The sequence below is a fragment of the Conger conger genome, chromosome 8, assembly GCF_963514075.1.
Source record: "Conger conger chromosome 8, fConCon1.1, whole genome shotgun sequence".
Taxonomy (NCBI): Eukaryota; Metazoa; Chordata; class Actinopteri; order Anguilliformes; family Congridae; genus Conger; species Conger conger.
Window position 1 is genome coordinate 17,603,194 of NC_083767.1, and position 22,002 is coordinate 17,625,195.

Here is a 22,002-nt window from a genome sequence, read left to right on the forward strand (position 1 = left end):
ATTTAAATGAGGAAATGATCAAGCCTAGTCCTATGCTCCTTCTGAAATTTTATTTTAAGACATATTTTAGCTATATATAGACCAATATTTACTAATCCTTGTTAATGTAACATAGAATATCGTTAAATGACAGTTCCATACTTCATATCGTGTGATTAATAGGCTAATAATAATAATAATAATAATAATAATAATCATCATCATCATCATCATCATCATCATAAAAATCATAATAATAATAATAATAATAATAATAATAATAATAATAATAATAGGCCTATTAATAAAAATATTTTTTGACGCAAAGTTTGTATTTCATATTATAGGCCTACTGTATTTCATATTTAAGTCTTACAGCTCGATTATTAACGGGGTGAATAAAGGGGCATTTATTTTCATTAAATTAAAGTACTTTGTGCATTATATTATTAGGCTATTGATATGACTATTATTATTGTCATTATGTATAATATTATTGTTATTATGAGGCTATTGTTGTTGTTGATGTTGTTGTTGTTGTTGTTGTGTTCGTTCACCATTTCTAACTCTACTCTTTCCTATAGCCTCATGTAACTGTTCTTATACATTAAATTAAACAGAGTACCATTCCAACCGATCCCTATCTTCAATACATCAAAATATTTCACGTGCTTCGGGGGTCAGGCGAAGTGCTAAACTGGGCATGTAACATTCTTACAAGCGTGGCACCAGGGTTCCCGCACTTCAGGCCAAGAAAGAATGGAAATCTGCGCAAAGAGAACGAGAGAGGGGGAACACTATCCAAAATGTGTGCCCGGGGTACATGATCAGTTAAAAGGCTTAAAAGCTCGGGGGGAAATTGGATCAGGGAGAATCGTCACCCAACTTTCATTATTTCCAAGTGGTGTGATTGAATTAAAGGGGTGGATGGTGGTTGAGAGAGGATGGAGGGGGCTCAGCGCGTAATGGTGTGGTATTAAATTCTAATTAGAGATGCAGGGGATCAATGATGGAAGAGGCCGGACAGCTCGGTCCCCCTGTGCCAGCCCAACAGACTGATGAGTTATTGTCATGTAAAAAGCGCCAGCAATAAGACCAAACGCTTTGCTATTGTCCAAGTGGAAAGAGCCAAGTTTATTATGTGGACTATATGCTCTAGAGACCTCGGGCTAGGCGGCTCATAGGAGGCTTTTCATAAAACAAGGCGCTGTTTCTGTGAAGGAGGCCAGTTTAGAAGCAGGCGCCGAGCAGTGCACATCTAGCCACAGTATAGCCTCCTTCGAACAAAAAATAAACCTTTATCTCCCCCCGAGCGTTTTTTTTAAATCTCATTAAACATACCTCGAGTCTACTTTGAAATACATTTTTTCCGAGGGAGAAGATTTTTTAAACCCACTGAGCCTTTTCAATGTATAAAATGGAGTACTCTTACCTCAATTCCTCTGCCTACGAGTCATGTATGGCTGGGATGGACACCTCGAGCTTGGCATCTGCCTACGCGGACTTCAGCTCGTGCAGCCAAGCCGGTGGCTTTCAGTACAATCCGATCAGGACTACATTTGGGGCCACCTCCGGGTGTCCCTCCCTCACTCCTGGTTCCTGCAGTCTGGGGACACTACGGGACCACCAGAGTAGCCCATATACTGCAGGTAAGCACGTTCTATCTTTTGCTCGCTGCGCGAGAAAAATCTTCCCCGGTATATAGAAGCCTTGATTACATTTGAAAATGGAAATGTGCTTAGTATTTTCCAAACTAAATTTGCTTACACAAATGAAAGAATCTATCACGTTAGAACCGATTGCAGGCGAGAGGTAATTCAGTTATGGGGTTACACTATCCCAGTCACACCCGAACCGCCAACAAAATTATCTTAAGCTGCCAAAATGATAGGCATAATTTATTTACTTTGCGATGAGACATAAAGCTCGGAGAATAATTAAATAACAAAAGCTCATTATTGGCACTGCATTTACGTTACACCAGCAATAACTGAGGGTGATGACACAATTACAACAGGTTTCCAAAGAAATTAAATATAGCTATTCAGATTTTTTAATATTGTTGAATAATACACGATTATATTAAATAACTAAAAGTCAGATGTATTTCAAGAACATTATCATTATTTACATTTTAAGTTTTGTTTAATTTCTTTTTTGTTGTTGTTGGAATATGAAAGCCATATTCCAAATTAACGAAGTAGCCTATAGGCTAGTTATCTTGTCATTATAAACATTTTGAAATAAACTTTTTGGCAAGTAGGCTTGCTACATGTTGGCTATCTTAGGTACACTGAGAATATAGCAAGGCTATATATTGATCGCGGACAATGTTTTTACATTTCTTTTTCTTTTGTCCTGTTTTAGGATATGTTTAAATGTTTACATGCATGTCATTTCCATTTGTTTTTAGTTCCCTACAAACTGTTCACGGACCACGGTGGCTTAAATGAGAAACGAAAACAGAGGAGGATCCGCACCACTTTCACCAGTGCGCAACTGAAAGAGCTCGAGCGAGTTTTCGCCGAGACCCACTACCCTGACATCTACACGCGAGAGGAGCTAGCGCTCAAAATCGACCTAACTGAAGCCAGAGTTCAGGTGTGTTTATGTGCCCGTAAAATACACACGTAATCTGAAAATATATTAATATAGACTGATTGAATTAGATTTGAGAACTTGAGATCAATGACAATCCGGAAGGAAGACCTGTAATGTTGTATCGCGTGTGTATGTATGTATATATATATATATATATATATATATATATATATATATATATATATATATATATATATATCAAAGCCTACCTGTAGTTCAACATTGAATGGAACATTGAATTGGATAGAATTACCTATTCTTCTGTAAAGAAAGATTCCCAATTACAATACAAGACAACGTTTGGACTGCCTTGTGTGTGCATTAGTTCAAAATAAACCACTATCCATTCATTCAAACATATCGCAATGGAAGCATAAAAATAGTTCGGATCAACCGTCAATATTCACTTTATTGAATGTAACCGTCATAATGGAAATTCTTATTCAAAGGAAAATGTTAAGTAATGTCAAGTAATTCAAGCCTTGACGAGTATACGTCTGGTCCTACTCTGGACCAGAGCAGGACCATATGTACTATGCAAGAGGTGATTTAACACTAGACATTTTACTAGTTTTATTTATACTTTATTAGTATAACCATAATACAGTAATGCCTTTTCAAAATTACATATGATACAATGTTGTCCAAATAATGTAAAATATTAGCATTTCTAACGTATAAGCATCACTAAGACGCTCTGCATCACTATAAGTGGAGAAGGCTACACATGGCGTAGCTTCTCTGAAAACCACTGCACGTTTTTACGCAAGGTCAATTTTAAATTCGCTGCGAATTTTCTATTCAAAACCTTTCAGGTGTGGTTCCAGAACAGGCGCGCAAAATTCCGCAAGCAGGAGCGCGCGGCCGCCGCCGCAGCAGCAGCTGCTAAGAACGGGTCTTCTGGAAAGAAGCCTGACTCAAGAGATGATGACGGCAAAGAAACGAAAGCAACAGACCCAGACAGTACTGGGGGTCCGGTGCCTAACGTGAACCCCACCCAAAGCTGTGGTGGCCTAAGCCCGACTGGGGGACAGGTTAACCCCGGTGGGAACGGACCAGTGGAACAAGTGAAGACGCCGGTAGTTGGAGGATTGGTAGGCACTGCGCCCAGTCAAGGATGGGCACCCACTCCCGCAAACATCACTTCCATTCCGGACTCTTTAGGCGGACCGTTCGCGAGCGTCCTGTCCACTTTGCAGAGACAGAATGGAACCAAAGCTACTTTAGTAAAAACCAGTATGTTCTAATCAGCAAGATGGAGACGTTTGGAAAAAGAAAAAAATAAATAGTTTCCTCTGTCGACTGTACAGTCCTTACTCGTGCAACAAGGAATGCCAAAAGACAGGAGACACGTTTCCCTACAGTTAAACAAGAATGAGGACGAGAACACAATAGCGCTGGCTTGATTGACAAGTTCTGCGCTATAGCAACCAACCTTTGCTGCAGACAGCCGACAGTCAGCGAGTGGAGTGACAAAATACTTGTTCGACGCTGTTTTTATTTTCACCTTTCTGTGTTCATTGGGGTGTTGTGGTCAGCACTTACCTTTACATGTTCAGGTACATTAATCTGTCACGAATGTATTGTCATACAGGCCAAATGTTATCATTCTGTGGCCTTTATTCGCATTTGTCAGGTTAATTTAAACAATTCAAATATAAATTCCAACGAATCCAAATTCAAGTCACTGTTGATGAAACATGCCACATTCTTTTCACGAATACATATAGCGTACGAACAAGCACGGTCTCTTGCGTTATGAATAAATAAGTATTAAAAGGCACCTGACTTAGTTCTCTTCGTATTTTTCCAGGCAACATGAAGTACGTTTCAAGATCAAATCAGATATAAATTGTATTTTTTGAGAACAGTATAGGTGGCCTTTTAACTGTTGTAGTTATTGTTACGTTAAAAATATATTATTTCCAAAAGGCACAAACTGCACATTTCACTGTTGACAGGAATACTTCAATGTTTTGTGTGTCCTTCTACAGCTGTATTTGTGTGGCTCAGATGTGTAGTGTTAATAGATATAAACCCGTCTTTATTGTTGACCCTAGGACGTTTCCCCTTCGAGTTTATGGAGTGTTTTGACGTTTTACAATGTCACCACGTGCGAATTACTTCTGGCATAAACTGAAATAATTTAAGCACTGTACGTGTAAAATTTTAGTTGCATGTTGTCTTTTTCTGTCCAATTTTTAAATATATTTTTCTTTTTAGTGAGTCAAATATTTCCGGTTTTGTCCAGATTTGAAAATTATTTATATGTAGGTAAATGAATGCTTATATTTAAGAAGGAACTATTTCTACATGTGTATATAGTTTTCCAAGTGTATCCTTTACTTGGTGGTTGATAAAATGATAACAAAGCTGCACTGTGTTTTTATTCCTCATTAAAATAATGCGTGTAACTGTCATCTGACTGTTACCTGCTCATAAATGGAAAATCCAAAAAAATTGATGAATAGCATGTTACGTGTTGAAAATAATTAGCCTACCTGAGTCACAAAAACATCCAAACGATATGAAGATTAGCAAACAACATTCTATTGAAATTCAGTGATATTTGGTTTGATAAGCCGTGAACTCACCTTTAAATGTAAGTAAATAATTGTCAGACTGAACAATAATATAATGCGAATTATTTGTAGCTTAGGTCTTATCTTAATAAACCTCTTCTAGTTTTGAGTTTTTTTTCTTCACAAGATTTTCTTCAGACGTTAGCATTTCAGTGCAAGGATTTAGCCTACATATGCCCGTTAATCTGATACTGTTAGAGGCATAGTGAAGTCGTGTTGGGAGTTCATATAATAGGCTACAGAGGAGGCTCAGAAACAAAATGCTAAACTACAATATCGCGTTGTTGTTAAAATGTCGTCAAATGATTTGTCTTGCAATTATTCTTAGAAATCTGCAGGTGTATCAAAATCGGTAGGCTTATATATGCGTCAGGATATGTGCTGGTTATATAATGAGAAATAGCTTGAAATAAACTGTAGGCTACAATTATATCATCTTGCCAATGTTATATCGCTATATTACCTGCCTAGTTTAATTCTTTTTTAGAAACATATGCAAACACGACTGTTTCAAGCATATATACAGCCTTGTCTATAAAATGATCAGCAATCAGTCCTTTATTCGCTTACCTAGTCTTCATACGTTTGGCCCGCTCTGTAGCTGGTGCTTTGATGCCCTCTTGCGGTTAATAGCCCATTTAAACATTTCCCCATGTATAATTCTCTATAATTTCAAACTTGCTCGTCTCAATAATTGATTAGAACAAAAATAAAATATTTACTTCAAATCAAATAGCCTAGGAATAGCGAAATATGTAGAAATACTTCTCTTATTGTTAATAATCTTGCGTTTTATAGAACAGGACATTTTCAGGACATTGGACAGCGACCTTTATTTTTCTAGAGCATAATATAGCCCAAACACTGGCTAAATAAATCGTTGCATTTTACGCACAGTACTTAGCAATAATAACAAGGCCGACGTAAGTTTAAACATTTTATTTATAAACATACATTTGCTATAAAAGCCATTGCATTTCAACATTTCTATTCTCTGTGTTTTCAGATGGATATCACAATAAATACAGAGTTCAATCGCACGAATCGTTCCCATTTTCACCATATAAGTATGTCCCATCCCAGAAAACATTACACCAGGATTGTAGTGCCCCTCCCCGGGTATCAGTTATACTTTAATCCTACCTAAATAAACATAACAAAACATAATCAGAACTGAAGCTTAAAATACTGTAGGACAGAAAAAATAATTCAGACGGGACGGGCGCATAACTATGTATTCCTCAAAATAATCGCTATTTGCTAAGCTGTGAAGTGGAATGATATATCATACTCGAAAATAAAAAGTGTACGCTACATGCAGATACTTTTGAGAATATACGGAGGGAGAAGGTCTGGTGTTTATCTGGATTCAGAAAGAAAATCCACTGCGATGCAGCTCAGTTGGCAGCTACGGAACGGCAGCACTTCCGTTTTAATTGGTCGGCAGAATTAGATTTTCAGAGATTCATGGAATTCAGATAGCCGAAATAGGGAGTCAGGTTTATTATTTCGAAAATAAATACGTAACAATCGAGACTTAAAAATATAGTTACCACAACAGTAGCCTATATTTGAATCCCACACATTGTCAACAGAGAGCAAACACATTGTGTATGTGAATGCAATATATTGCTTTAAGGTGCCGACGGAATGGGTCGCAGCCAAATCTTGCTCATCAATGCACGATTTATAAAGAGTGTGTAGGAGAGAAAGACACGGAGCGGTGTATTACCACAGTTCTCCCACTTCAAAGGACTGTAGTTATAGTCTCATTGTCTCCATGGCGTTACATTTACAGCGAAAATGAATATCCTGCTCGCTCACGAGACCTAATCATCATCTTTGGATTTAAACGTAAGCGCCAACATTCCACCAAGTGTGCAATCACTTGTATTCCTAAGGCACATGTGCAATGTAATGACATTTGGAGACCAAATCTCTAACACTAAAGGTAACGAAATATTTATGAAAACGACTTTGCTTAATGAAACTATAGCGAGCAGTGTCTTCGTGAGAGAATCCAGCGTACATGCACATATTTTTATCAATTATAGCCAGTTTAGTAGGCTAATAATGTCCGACACAATTGTCGGAGCGAAAAAGAAAAGATAAGAAAACCTTAGACTACGTTTGACACGTAAAACCATGAATTTAATATTTCAGTCGTCTTAAAATAGCACAAACTCTGCTCAAGCTGCCTTAACTATATACTTAATATATTAAGGCAGATTAAATAATGAACCGGGTCTCTCAAACAGATTTACACAAATGGATCTAAATGGGATTATACTCATTAAAAGCTTCTTATTTAAATCAACACAACCTATGGGAACATTTGAAGTTCTCGAATTCCGGAAATGGCAAATCGTAATAAAAAATAAAATAAAAACGCGCAACGTGCCTTAATGATCACTTCTGCAGGTAGGCTACAGACGCAGCTTTACGATTAAGGCATTTCTAGCACAACACCCCATACTTTCTGTTTTCAACCAGCAGTAAAAAATTATATATTACCATGATAAACGACAAATGAAAACTAGCATCTTCAAAAATATGTAGTTATTTTATTTATAGAAGTTCATGTTGCAGCTAAGTGCTCCCTTTACAATGACTCGAAGTTCGGTTGCAGAACGCGTAATAAATTAGGCGAGATTTCGATGGCGGATCCGGATTCAACTTAATTTGACCGAAATGTCAGTTAAACTTTAGCTGTTCTACGTCCAAATACAAAACCTGCGGGACTTAAAAATAGTCTCACTTACTTCTTTTTTTAGTCCATAATTATCGCTATGAATTTGCTTCACTGATTAGTGTTTATTCCCTTCCACAATTTTGAATACAGCGATTTCCTTTTCAAAGTTAACGTTACACATTTTCTGATTAGCTACTGCATTTGCGCAGGTTCCTATATTGCTTTAGGTGTAGGCGTAGAGAACAATATCATGTATGATTCACGATCGATGTATTAGGCTCCACCAGCAGAACAGGAAAAGTATATCATTGGTGAAGGAGCCGGAAACGTAAAGTTAATTCGGTTGTGCTAAACATTGCAACAGTAACCAGTGGACATGATTCTCCCTGCTTGTTGTGATCCAAACTATTTGGTCGCCATAATTATTTCTCACAATTTAATTAGCATTTCATTTTCAGACTGAAACCATCCCTCCGTTTCTGTAGCCTTCTCCCGTCCACCTTGCGATTGTCCAGAGAAACAGTTGTAAATGAGCCGACTGTCCCTTAAATCCTTCCACTGTCCAAAGACCAAGTTTCTTCACAACGTGGTGGGCTGGCCAGCAGCTATCAATTAAAGAAGACAAAAAGCATTATTAGCTTATTTCAACAATGAATTTCAACATGAAAATCCTTCGAGCAGAACTAATCACAGGACGTTACTGGGTGAAAGACTGTATGCAACCTCTTAAAGGGAAAGGACAAAGAGAACAGTTAAAAAAAACAAAAAAACAAAAACAAAAACACGGAAACCAGTGAGTGTGCAGCATATGCTTGTGACTTACAGCGAGATCTGATGTAGCACTGATGGCAGTTGAGGAGGCCGCTACGAATTCTCACATCCGTACCGGCGCTGGTATCACCTAACTGCCCCTTACAGATTCCACACTACACGATACACAGCAGGGGAGGGGATAGAGAGAGAAAACACCTTTACTATTCTAATCATTTGTACAGAACCAATTCCCTACGCACTGCTGAGAATAAAATGATGCAAGGTTTGTCCTCAATGTTGAAATACACATTGTCTGTATTTTTCATTTACTCAACAATATTATGAGTTTTGGAGTCTCTAATGTAGAAAAAGAGGACAAAAAAGCAACACTTGGATACATTTACAATACATTTACAATAACAAACCACATATTGGAAAGTGTATGTCATAAAAGTATAACTGTCTGTGCTTATACATAATTATCAACGCTAACAAAACAAATGTTAAAATCCCCAGGAATGTGATCTCCTGCAGTTACTGATCATAACGTTATTGACAGTTTGTCATTTGACATGAATGCTGTGGTCACAGACCTTGAAACACTGGATGTGGAAGTAGAGGCTCAGGGTTTCGATAATCATAGCAGCCCCCTTGCCCAACGGATGGCCACAACTGGAGCAAAGCTTTTTCCCACTTACCGACCTGCAGGGGGTGAGAGAGACACCCACCCAAATGCACACAGGCACATACACACACACACACAAACACCCATGGACGGACGGACGCATGCACACATACACACACACATGCGTGTACACACAGACACACACGGATGGACGCACGTATATACACACACATGCACACACACACACACACACACACATAGTTGGTTGTATCACAGTGAATTGTGTGTGGTCACATGGTACAGGCTACTGCTGACCTGTCGCATCTTTGCCTGAAGTTAAACTGAGGCTACGGGAACAAGATAACACGCCAGGGAGAAAAACAAACAAGCAAATAAAAACATTTTGCCCCGGAAGCTCTCTTTTCTGCCACAAAGCACAAACTGAAAGGGAAAAAATCCACACCCAGTCCAGTCAATGCAGTGATGATGACTGTCAAATAAGGCTGAAGATTTCAAAATTACAACTGGCATTAATGTGTCTCAGCTGATTGTTCCACCACATAAACATGCAGGTGTAAATGCACCCAAGACACATTGAGGATGGATTGTGAGCCGATTGCCCAAACCACGGACACACTGTAACAATATTGAATACAAGTGTAAACCCAAACGCATTTTTAATCCACATGCAACAACAACGTAACCAGAAATACATGATAAACTCCAAGGTGTGCATAATGTTTTGAATATCTTGGAAAATGAAATCAAACTGGCATTACAATAAAGCAAGCAGCTTGATGCATGCATGTAGAGTAGGCTGGGCTTGACAATGGATGAGGCGTTGTGAAGGAGTCATTTTTGTATGCACCCATTTTTACATCTTACTTTAAATTTCATTCATTTCTGTCGATCAAATCTTTTTTTCCGTTTTCCGTTTTAATGTGAGCTCCCGTGTGTTTCCGTGGCCTTGGATAGAGTCCTGGAGAGCATATTTTCTTTTACCGTGCAAAAAAAAAAAAATGTGCGTCTATGACATAGAACAACATGATGTCACAAAATAATTGGTTGTGACATTTTTGTTAATTATTCAATGCAACAAGTTGCTGTTTCCGTTCTTTAAAAAACAGACTTTAGTTTCCCAGTCACTTCTTTGGGAAATGTATTTGTTTTGCATGCTTGAGAAAAACTTGTTTAACCAGCTACTTTCTCCACGACCAAAAATAACAGGAAAATTAGAAGCAAGGAACTTTTGTCACATTTTTTCTGAAACTGGACCCTCCCAGAAGCTAATGAGGTGCGTGAAAAGGTAGATGGTGGAGGGGATGGGGGGGAGGGGGGGCAGGGTTTACCCAGTGCTGTACCTGTTGGGAGACTGTGGCTGGACATCAGATGAGCATGAGGATGACTGGGATGGGTTTGCTCCTAAATTCTCATAGGAACCAGACCTGGAAACAACAAACCAATGAGGCCTTCACAACCAAAGCTGTGCACCAATGAGAGCCAGCCCTTCCGTATGGCAACAAATAATGTTCACATTTGCAGTGCTCTTCATGCTAGGGGTGTACAAATGTAATGAGTAATGTGCGTGCATGTGAACAAACACAACAGGACCGATGATTGTTGATTTCTACCATGGTCAGCCAAGTGACACATGCATGCAGCTCTCTGTCACCTTGTCTTTATTACCAAATATGGGCTCCATAAAGGCACGTATATTACATGTGCAAGCATGTGTGAACTCACATAGAAATACATATAAACAGAAATGAGGATACAAATACACACGCATACATCACACACACACGCACACACACACACACACACCGACATGCACAGGCAGACAGACAGACACACACACACACACACACACACACACCGACATGCACAGGCAGACAGACAGACACACACACACACATACAGTCACACACACGCACACACACACACACACACACACAGGCAGACCTCTTCATGCCCCCAGGTTGGGGTTGTGCGGCGTTCCAATTGCGGTCCAGAGAAGCGGTCTTCCTCCACACCTCCTCCTCCCCCTGCGGTTTGGTCGGCCTGTTGTTCCATGATGGGGCTGACCCAGAAGCAACAAACGGACACTTCAGAACGCCACGGGGCAGAGAGCTTACGCAGACACACCGCACATGATATTATTAGAGAATACATTTACATAATTTTTTATTATGTTTTTATTATTTTATGGAAATGGAATATGCTAAGAATAGATTTAAAAAAATATTATCAAGATATTGCAACACTAAAATATACTGTCAAGTACAATTTACTGCCACATTCAGACATTACAAGATATTAATATATTATTGCAAGATATACAGAGATACATGTTCTGTATATATCAATATATATTTTTAAAAGTCCACATTTACATACTTGTATTGCAGTATGCATTTGCAATGATCTACTTTTACAAATGTAATACTGATGATACGGCCCTTTGGTCTACACACTTCAGCTCAAGTCTGAGACCTATGCTTTATGGGATGAACTCAAATGAAAGATTGGCTCTCTAAACTTGCCCCCAGTTACCCCCCTCACCCGTCAGTGATGAGGTCTCACCAGGGAGGAACTGCAGCTGGGGTGCGGTGGGTGATCTTTGGCCGTTCTGCTGAGCCTGTGCGATTGCTTCTGTCTGTGAGGAGCTCAGAGACTGTGAGCTGCAGATGGATGGGCAGAACTTTGTAAAAGGAATTTTTCTGAAAGCCTGAACAGCAGCTACTGGACTCCATGTCCTGCGGGCTGCAGTGTCTGCAGCCGTTTGCTTCAACCATGCGCTACACCACCCGATTTCACTCATTATTTTACCTGCTTGGTTCAGATAAAAAGCGAATTAGTGAAATCAGGTGGTGTAGCGCACGGTCGGAGCGTAACCTGCTGAAACTGCGTCCCGCAGGAAGCGGAGTTGAGTTGCGCTGCTTTACAATATGTATACTTCTTCATTTACAATAGAAACAAGGCAAAGCAAAGAAATGACAAGAAATGAAACAATATTACAAGAAAGAACAAGAAATTAAACAATATAACAAGATGCGGTGTGACTGGAGATCAGTTCATCCAACAGGGGATTTCCAAGTGACATGGATGACTGACCTTTCTGTGACCCTGCAGTCGTTCCTCGCCGCGGTTGACTGCCCAGCGACTGCTTCACTCCAGTCGGGGTGTTCCGGTCGTTTCTCCCCTCTCTCTCTGTCCACCCCTCTCTGAGCATGAAGGGCACACAGGCGACTGTTGTTACTACGGTTACTACTTTTGTGTTACTTTCAAACATTTTATGACAAGGTTACTACTCTTGTATACACTATTTTTATGTTACAAGGAATACTTTCAGAAACAGTCTATGCTTAAAGTAGCACAGTATATGTTGCCATATTCAAGGTTTTGTAATGGTTCATTCGGAAATCTCTCTAGTTTAACCAAAAGTTACTGTAACTGGTTTACACCTGCATTCTATCAGATTAATCTAAATGTATTCAAAATTCCTTGGAACTACTTATACATTGGAAAACAAAATGAAAATTGAAAGTGTTTAAATTGGACTGGAGCTTTGAAAATGAGAATGCTTGATGCAAACAAACTGATTTAGGATTTCGACTCAAATCTATTTTTCAGTGAAGTTCTAAGGAAACATTTACGCTTTTATTGCAGTGCTAAGACAGTACTCTTCACTTGCAAAATATTTTGTGTGAGCACAGACAGACTTGTGGATGTCCTTGGCACTGAATACTGAACCCCAGTGACCTTTGGCAGTGGAAGGAATGCACAAGTCTGGAAGCTACAGTAACTGTTGCACAGTTGAAATCTCCACATACTGGCCCTGCTAGACTTGGGAGTACAGCAAATGATATAAAACTCGTAAATTAGCAAGAGCAGTTTCCTCATTGTTTTTTAGATTTGGGTAATTCATTGTTGCATGTACTTTGATATTTGACCATTTTCCATGTTTGGGCCATGACATTCCAGGACAAAAGTGCAGGATTTTCAATGACTGAGGAAACTACTGTTCTAATGAAAGTTAAGGGAAGTAACAGTAACAACTGTGTAATCCTGCTAAGCAGATCCCAGGAGCTGCTACTACTACTACTACTACTGCTACTGCTACTGCTACTGCTACTACTACTAATAATAAAAGAAAATAATAAGAATAAGAATAATTTGCTATTTAGCTGATGCTTTTATCCAAAGTGACTTACAGTTGATCACACCAAGCACAACTATTCCCCCTGTAGTAACACAGAGTTAAGGGCCTTGCTCAAGGATCTTATAGTGGCTACACCGGGGATTGAACCACCAACCTTCTGCGTCCCAGTCATGTACCTTAGCCACTAGGCTACAGGCCGCCGCAGTGGTATGTGCCTGTGACCATACCCCCCCCCCCCCCCCCAAATCCTGCACCTCTCCCGACTTCCCCCGCCGTTTTCCTGGCTCACCGCCTGCCGCTCCAGCAGCTCCTGCTTGCGCTCCCAGTCGGCCAGCGAGCGGACAATGCCGTCCTGGGGTCCCACGAGCGGGGGCTTTTCCACACAGCCAGGGGAGAGCGGGGCAGGCGAGCGGGGGGTCAGGGGGGCCACGGTCTCCTCCAGGATCTTCTGCTCCTGAGGCGAGAGAACTGTCAGCACACAGCCCGAAAATGACCCCGACTGTCCGTCATTTGTCAGGCAACGATCTTTAAACGATCTTAGCATTAGCATAAGGAGATACAAGCCTGGATTCAATCAAACTTTGTTTGATTTTAGCATGTTTCTGACGGAAAAAAAACACACTCACATTTGATCATAAATTGAAGGTAAGGCCTGTTATTGACTGAATCCAGGCCAATGAGACAACATTCAGGATGAGGAGAGAACAGGCAAAATGATTCTTCACTTGATTTTAACATTATACAACATTCACATCATTTTGTCAGCTGTTGCAACTTTTGCATGTACATAAGCAAACTATTTTTATTTAGCAATAAACATTTTTTTGATTGTTCCTCAGTGGGTGGCAAGTTCGACTCCCACCTCCTCCAGGTACTTTCTCTCCTCCTCTTCCACCTCCCTCTGCGCCCGCTCCCACTCCTGCTTCAGCTTCTCCTGCTCACGCCGGTACTTCTCCTGTCAGCCGCACACACAGGACAGACGTCATGCGGGGAGGACGGACAGACGGACAGACGGACGGACTGAAGCAGACTGAAGAGGCTCTGACCTCGTCGTCTGGAGCCTTCCTCGTGTAGCCCAGCAACTCGGGCAGACCGGTGTCCAGACCGTCAGTCGTTACAGCGGGGACGCAAAGATATAATCCTGCTGTCTGTGAATGCTGTGGAGACGTTCTCTTGGTTCCCAAAGGAATCCTGTGATTCCATAGAAGAACCCTATCTCGTTCAAAGGTTCTTTTTTGGGCAAAACGGTTCTTTGTCTGGGAGCTTTCCCACTTCACACCTAAGATAGAGGACTCCATAAACTAAAAAGGGTTCCTCTATGGAGATAAGAACCCTTTTTTATGAGTATGTAGGCAGAAGGAGAGTTTGCTGAAGAACCTAAAGCCCAGTCTCTGTCAGTGCATTCCCTTTCTGTCCACTAAAATTTCACCCACCTCTCTGAATCAGGCTCAACCAAAGCACTTGCCGCCAGCAGACCAACAATCCCAGAAGCCGAACCCTTGCGGCGTTTAGCGATTTCACCACTACATGCCATTCAGATTTAGGGGTGCAGTGCTGTGTCCTCATGACTGGAACCTTCTGATAACATTATCAAGTCGGGCAAAAAAAAACAAAACACAGAAGCCATGCACAAAATGGCTGACAGTGTGGGGAACAGGCGCCATGCACAGCCAGCAGCAGGGGACAGCAACGAAGACGGTGCATGGGCAGGTGGCACATGGTGCATGACGTACACCCTGACACTGGGTCAAAGGTCAGCCAGATGAGCAGTCGTCCCTGGGTACAGCAAAGCAGTGGCTGGCGGGGGAGGGTGGGAGGAGAACGAACAAGGCTAGCAATGTGCTAAGTGCACGCGCAGCAGGGCGGGGCTGAGAGATGGGTTCGGCTTTGGCGGGGGGGGAGGAGGGCCAGGGATTGGCTGAGGGGCAGGGCCGTGGGGCGGGGTCAGGCCTAGCGCTGGTTAATCTACCTGAAGCATGCGATCCTGCTCCTGCTGCCACCTCTCCTGACGCCTGCGCTCCTCGTTGGGGTCCCAAGAAAAGTGGTCGGACCGCTTAGGCAAATTCAACACTGTGGCCGGGATCTGAGGCTGGGGCCGTGCCCGCACACACCAGCACACACACAGATGCGCACACACAAACAGACACACACATACACACACATACACACCAACACACACACAGATGCGCACGCGCACACACACACACACACACACACACACACACACACACACACACATATGCATGGACAAAGCAGAGGAGAAAGGAAAGGTGATAGGAAGGTGAGGTCTATAGCTACACCTGGAATGTCATTAGTGCTAGTGATGTCATCACTAATATATTATTTTGTGTGCGATACTCATACTACCCAGAAAGAGTGGAGGAAGCAAACAGGGAGGAAATAGCTGTTCTGTTTCCTCTTCGGCCAGGACCCTACATTTATACATGTAGATATGGTTTTGAACCTTGCACGTGTGGGCTCAGTTGAACGGATTCATTTTTACTCTCTCAGATATTAAAATTCAGCCACTGCTGATTTACAAAAAATAAAGTGTGCAGAGGAGCAATCTAAGAATTGTGTTTAATTACAGCAGCAAGAGAGTTGATAATTTTTGTCTAAAATTAATTACTTTCATTATTACTCTACATAGACCTACAGTGGTTCTTTGTAAAAACAAAACCCAGAGAAAGCATTTAATTGGTCATTACAAGCATAAATAAATAACACACTTTCCCCTGGGGTTCATTTTCAAGAACATATTTGTGTTTTCCAGAAAGTTTCTAATTAATTTCGAGCTGAAATTGGAAACACAATATAAAGACTACTGCAAGGTAGACTACTGATTATTTTCTAAATAAGTCCAATGTGATCTTTAAATTAATATCGCTTGAGGAGGCAAAGAGTTGATGAGCCTCTTTAATAAAAACAACTCTTAGTTGAGGGCCAGGAGAGAAAAGGGAATCATTTTAACTGGGTTCTAGGCATATTAAGCAACAGGTTTCACTGCTGTGCACCTGCTCGATAAGAACAAGCTTGAGCTTCAGTAGATACTGACCTTAGCCTTAGCACTGTCCAACTCCACACCTGTGAAAAAACATCAACAATGTATCATGTCATTTATTTATTAACCTTTATTTAACCAGACAAGACCGTTGAGGTTAAAAACCTCTTTGGGGAGGGTGGCCGAGCAAGACATTCGGCAGGACAGTGAAACAAAGTGGCATGTGCGATTAACACACAGTAAGTACAACATGAAACCACAGTTATTCAAATCCAAGTATGTCCTGTAATTTTAAGGAACACACTGCCTCAAGCAAATGCTAATGTAATATAAATGAGTATCTTAGATGGTAATTCAGGTTGAGCACATTGTTCAATTAACCTGACTCAATTTACCGGGATCTTAATGACTGAATGGGACAATTGGTCAAAGCTTACCTTCTGGGACCCCCTTGCCAACCATAAAAGCCTTTAAATGAAACCCCATGGGGTCTTGTGAGGTACTGAAGTGAAAGTCCCCAGTACTATAGAAGAATCAGAAAAGTGTGTGTGAAAGGGCTCTGATTACCTGTGCCAGGGGGTCCCTGAGGCGGGTTGGCTCTATTTGGGGATGGGTGAGCTTGGAGCAGGCCGTCTCCAGAGCTTGGAGCTGTCTCCCGAGGGACATCATTCGCCTGTCAAACAAACAAAATGAAGCCGTTTACCTGCAACAGCCTCAGATGTGCCTAGTAAGGGGCGACATGGCTCAGGCAGTAAGAGCAGTCGTCTGGCAGTCGGAGGGTTGCTGGTTCGATCCCTCGCCCGGGCTGTGTCGACGTGTCCCTGAGCAAGACACCTAACCCCTAAATGCTCCTGACGAGCTGGTCGGTGCCTTGCATGGCAGCCAATCGCCGTTGGTGTGTGAGTGTGTGTATGAATGGGTGAATGAGAAGCATCAATTGTGCAGCGCTTTGGATAAAGGCGCTAGATAAATGGCAACCATTTTTACCATTTACCATTTTGTAAGGGGGTAAACACACCTGTGATGATGGCAGAGCTGTGATCGTGATAGCAGGCTCACCTGTGTCGCGGTGGACGTGTCCGTGTGCTGGGGGCTGTCTGTCGCGATAAGCTCCGTTACGGCGGGGTTGGCGGGAACAGCATTCTGCTCTTTCGCTACGGAGCTTGCACAGGTAGGGACCTTCTCTTCAACATGTTGTTCTTCTACACCAGACACAGGACAGAGGCCAAACATTAGACACCGATTATGCCGTGTAATGTTAAAAAGGTACCAAGATAATTTATTCAACATGTGAGTACAGCCATTATTAATACAAATACACTGAACTTGTATGGGCTGAATTCACTTTTCTGTGGCTTTTTGTAAGGCATTGGATTATAACAGTGCATATAATGTATAGTACACCTGAGGAATGACACAACAGTACAAAATTTAGAAACATAAAATGAAATAATGCAGGCTTACGCAAGTATCGCACATGTTGCATATGCATGTGCACACTAACCCACACACACACACACATACACATACAAATTAATAATTTGCCCTAAACCAGAAAAATACACAAGAAGATTTAGTGGCCAAAAGAACCAGAAAAGATGAGGGTTCTGAAATATATTCACATGCTTCTTAACCTATTAATCCTAAGGATGCGGATGTGCCAATAGGTTCAGAGGTCCTTGAAAAATGCTCATATTGACCACTAGGTGTCAGGCTATATACAGTGGGGAGCATGGTAGAAGGCTCTCAACACCTTTTAAGGGGGAGTGCTGGTCAGTGGTCTCTCCTCCTGCTGTTCCATCCGACACATCTAAGTGGCCAATCGCAGCTCCCTCCTCGCAAACCACACCCACCCTCTGCAGTTCCTATGAGCCCAAAAAAAGAAAATTAATGGTTTCAGTGCTTTACTCTAATGCTTAGGAAGACAATTACTATTATGATATAAGTATCATGTAATTATTGACTGCAACACAATAGTAACATGATAACAAGCATAATTATATTACGATTGTGTTAACTCTTAATTGCGCTAAAGTGGTATTGATCTGGGTTTGAATTCTAGTGTGTGAAGCTCAGTGCTTGCCGTGGGCTGGGATGTGGGTTGGGTAGGCGTGGCCTCTTCTCGCTGCGTGTCCTCAGTTGTCTCATTGGGCGGCACAGGAGAGACGGAGGGCGTGGTTTTCAGGCGTGCACAAGAGCTCTGACGGGCATCGCTGTCTCTGGGGGCCGTCTTGGGCTGCACCGCCTTTCTGGGACTACCGGAGGTTGGGGTAAGGGGGGTGGAGGCTGGGGTCAGGGGGGTGGAGGCAGGGGGCAGGGGGGTGGAGGCAAGGGGCAGGGGGGTGGAAGCAGGGGGCGGAGGGGTGGAGGCTGAGGGCGGGGGGGCGGAGGCTTTGGCAGCACTGTCGCAGGTCGCTGCCCCTGCCGGCGAGGGCTGGAACCCCGATAGGGAGTCTCTGCCTTCCTTCACAGTCTCGCCGCTGTCCTCCGCTGGGGCGAACACGTCATCAGTCTCTCCGTTCACAGGCAACATACTGTCCACCTAGACAGGGGACAAACATACTGAAGGCTGAGTTCTCCGGCGATGATAACATGGTTTCATCTGCCGTTGTATGACAATGGGTGTTTCAACCAAATTCCATTAGACTTCTGAATTTCACCATGGTTGCCATTTCATCAAGCAATGTACAGGAATGCACTGTAAAAAAAACCCAGTGTTTTAGCCTTGTAGTGAGACTAGCTTGCTTTAAGTGAGTGTTAGCTGTGAATTTTTCTTACCCCACAGGCAAATCATGGAGTCAAACCATATTTGTCTTATTTCACAAAAAAGTAATCGAAATAAGATTCTAAGTGTAAATATTAATGTTAACTTCCTTTTTCGTTTTGATGTGTACACTCTTGAAACTTATTATATCTCCTTCTCTGCACCCCTTAATAAGGGATGTGGCAGTACTCCATGTGGGATTTGAGCCTACCATCCTCTGACTGCCACACAAGTTTCCCAATGTCTGTGTCTGTCTCTCTACCTTCCACCATGGAAAAACTAGGTTACTGTTCATAAAGCTCTCACACATACCCACTACAGTCAGACAAAATGCATTTTATTACAACGGCTCACATCTTACGACAATAGTAAAGAGGCTATGTCAGACAGTTGACAACACGTTTAGTAGACAGTACATATTTTGAGGATACAGTAGTTAGGAGGCTGTTTTGGGCATGGTCGGAAGTACATATCATCTGGGGATTTTAAGCACACTACATTTACAGAATATTTTCTCATCCAGTGTACTCGATGTAAATACTCCGCAGTAGGCAAGGAAGCAGTTACAGACACGGCCCTGGATTACTATTCATGAAGCTCCTGCACATGCCTTCAGAGTGAAAGCCTGCCTGAGCGAGGGTCCCTGTGCCAGCTTCCAGAGGTCCGCTGCTCGGGCGCCCGGATCGAGCGGGCTAGAACGTGAATGGATTGCTGTAATGAATGTGTAAGGAGCTTTGGGAAGTAACTCAAGACGCGACGCGGTGAATGGCCGTCTTCAGCCGGCCCGGCGGGCTTGTGTGGGGCCTTTGTGTTCTGAGGGGTCCACTCCACATTGAGAGGGCCCGCTCGTCGCCGGGGGAACAGAACCCCCCATTCAGCGGCCCCTGCTGCATCACAGCAGGACTTTCCCACGATGGGAGAGGAGGGGGTGCGCTACGGGGAGAAGGCGGCTAGTTTGTCCCGGCATTATCCTAAAACATGCAACTTGCATCTGGAAACATACCACTGACAGGCGCTCCACAAAAGAGGACCTTCAGTTGGCTTGTAAGTGTGGTGTCAGGCTTTCTCAGCCATTTTGGACAATGCTACTCTGATCATTGCCAAAATGGTACGTATATAGGGGAGCCACATTAAATGAAACATTCACTCCTTTATCACAAAAGGATGTGCTGCAACGTATGTATATTGAGGTAGTATTCTAATCAATACGTAAATTGATTCATTTCAATAAGTTATAAACTATATCTCATCGAAACAATGTCGTGCCTGGCAAGACCTGTCTTCCAATTTTGCATTTTAACGCAATTACCATCAAGCATTTTGCCAATATCTCACAGACATCATTGACAAAGAACTTGCAATGAACTATGGGAGCTTGAGGCAAAGCAAGCAAAATATGGAAATGGTTGTGGACACTGTCCCTCTAGATGAAGTTAAAAAGATAGCATCGGCACGTCTATTCTGCGTACTTGCGCATTTAAACCGCATATGATTGATTCTGAATCACAAAGACAATGACAAGTCGCCAAGAGCATGAATATCATGTGCATATTTTTCATTACACAGAGAGCTCAAAATTTTGCTTATGTCATCAAGAGCATTTTGTTTCACTAGAATTTGCACTACCATAAAAAGCAGAAGAGCAGAACATTAAAGAAATGTGAAAATGATGCCCTACAATGACATCATCATTGGTATCATGTTTGTGATGAACTACTACACAAAGGGAGAATCTACTGGATTAAGGAATGTCTATGTAGCTTCCCTGAGGGTATGGGTTAGGGAGGACTGTTTTGGGTCTTTACCTGGACTGGTTTGGAGGCTGAAAATGAGTTCCGAGGCTGGCTGTAAGGTTTGGGGGCGAGCAGAGGCAAGGCCTTGGAGGGTTGGGGGCGGGTGGGGGAGCGTTCTGGGGAACCGGCCCGATTCAGGTTCTGATTGGGGCTGGGGTCCTGGGCCTGGGGCAGCCCCACCATGGCCTCCACGGTGGAGGTGAATTTGGCGGCCGGGAGCGACTGCTGCCTCAGGTACTTCATGGGGTTGGGCTCCCGGGTGGGGGAGGCGGAGGAGGCACGCAGGGGCGGGGCGCTGGGGTCGACGGACACGCTGCGGTCCAGGAGCTTGGGCAGGTGGAGGCGCTCCAGCACCGCCTCGCTGATGGTGAAGCGCTGGGCGTAGCGCTGCAGCACTGAGGCCGCCTCCTCCGGGGTGCGCGCCTTCCGGTACGCCTCGTGGAGCTCTCTCTCCCGACGCTCCCTGCGGAGGAGAGGAGGAGAGAGGGATGAAGGAGGGGAGGAAGAAGAGTAGGTTCAGTCGCAGACAGGAGCAGGGTCCGGCAGCAGAGTAGCTTCAGTCAGGTGAAAAGTCAGAGACAAGAGCAGGGTCTGACAGCAGAGTAGGTTCAGTAAGGAGAAAAGTCACACACAGAGGCAGGATCCAAAAGCAGAGTAGCTTCAGTCAGGTGAAAAGTCACAGACAAGAGCAGGGTCCAAAAGCAGAGTAGGTTCAGTAAGGTGAAAAGTCACACACAGGAGCAGGATCCAAAAGCAGAGTAGGTTCAGTAAGGAGAAAAGTCACACACAGAAGCAGGATCCAAAAGCAGAGTAGGTTCAGTAAGGAGAAAAGTCACACACAGAAGCAGGATCCAAAAGCAGAGTAGCTTCAGTCAGGTGAAAAGTCACAGACAAGAGCAGGGTCCGACAGCAGAGTAGGTTCAGTAAGGAGAAAAGTCACAAACAGGAGCAGGGTCTGACAGCAGAGTAGGTTCAGTAAGGAGAAAAGTCACAGACAGCATCAGGCTCAAACAGGGAACAGAGGGGATTAACAAAGGAGATCAGCAGTAG

General features: G+C 42.8%; 2 protein-coding genes across 7 annotated transcripts in view; one reads left to right on the forward strand and one right to left on the reverse strand.

Annotated features, from left to right (window-relative positions):
* Positions 1-1,387: 1,387 nt before the first annotated feature.
* On the forward strand, positions 1,388-4,858 carry LOC133135713 (paired mesoderm homeobox protein 2B-like). Its single transcript, XM_061252930.1, has 3 exons — positions 1,388-1,628; positions 2,393-2,580; positions 3,396-4,858. Exons 1-3 carry the CDS (start codon positions 1,388-1,390, stop codon positions 3,825-3,827), a joined length of 861 nt encoding a protein of 286 aa, XP_061108914.1. The 3' UTR covers positions 3,828-4,858.
* Positions 4,859-6,086: 1,228 nt separating this feature from the next.
* LOC133134980 (LIM and calponin homology domains-containing protein 1-like) overlaps positions 6,087-22,002 on the reverse strand; it is a 124,954-nt gene continuing 109,038 nt past the window's right edge. For 4 of the 6 annotated variants that reach the window (XM_061251667.1, XM_061251666.1, XM_061251663.1 and 1 more), the window contains 16 exons: positions 20,965-21,415; positions 18,479-18,937; positions 18,149-18,260; positions 17,455-17,597; positions 16,963-17,068; positions 16,450-16,478; positions 15,364-15,483; positions 14,257-14,349; positions 13,684-13,848; positions 12,347-12,456; positions 11,795-11,913; positions 11,195-11,312; positions 10,594-10,677; positions 9,201-9,309; positions 8,678-8,780; positions 6,087-8,459 (listed from right to left, as the gene is read on the reverse strand). In XM_061251667.1, the coding sequence (XP_061107651.1) occupies positions 8,434-8,459; positions 8,678-8,780; positions 9,201-9,309; positions 10,594-10,677; positions 11,195-11,312; positions 11,795-11,913; positions 12,347-12,456; positions 13,684-13,848; positions 14,257-14,349; positions 15,364-15,483; positions 16,450-16,478; positions 16,963-17,068; positions 17,455-17,597; positions 18,149-18,260; positions 18,479-18,937; positions 20,965-21,415 (2,347 nt within the window). In that variant the 3' untranslated portion in view covers positions 6,087-8,433. The remainder of the gene's footprint in view (positions 8,460-8,677; positions 8,781-9,200; positions 9,310-10,593; positions 10,678-11,194; positions 11,313-11,794; positions 11,914-12,346; positions 12,457-13,683; positions 13,849-14,256; positions 14,350-15,363; positions 15,484-16,449; positions 16,479-16,962; positions 17,069-17,454; positions 17,598-18,148; positions 18,261-18,478; positions 18,938-20,964; positions 21,416-22,002) is intronic. The other 2 variants (XM_061251664.1, XM_061251665.1) reach the window with 2 other exon arrangements.

Excerpts from the sequence above, each read along its gene's own strand:
- LOC133135713 (XM_061252930.1), top strand. The coding sequence starts at position 1,388 with ATGTATAAAATGGAGTACTCTTACCTCAATTCCTCTGCCTACGAGTCA. Across the intron at positions 1,629-2,392 it reads GAGTAGCCCATATACTGCAG|TTCCCTACAAACTGTTCACG; the intron begins GTAAGCACGTTC and ends ATTTGTTTTTAG. Across the intron at positions 2,581-3,395 it reads TAACTGAAGCCAGAGTTCAG|GTGTGGTTCCAGAACAGGCG; the intron begins GTGTGTTTATGT and ends AAAACCTTTCAG.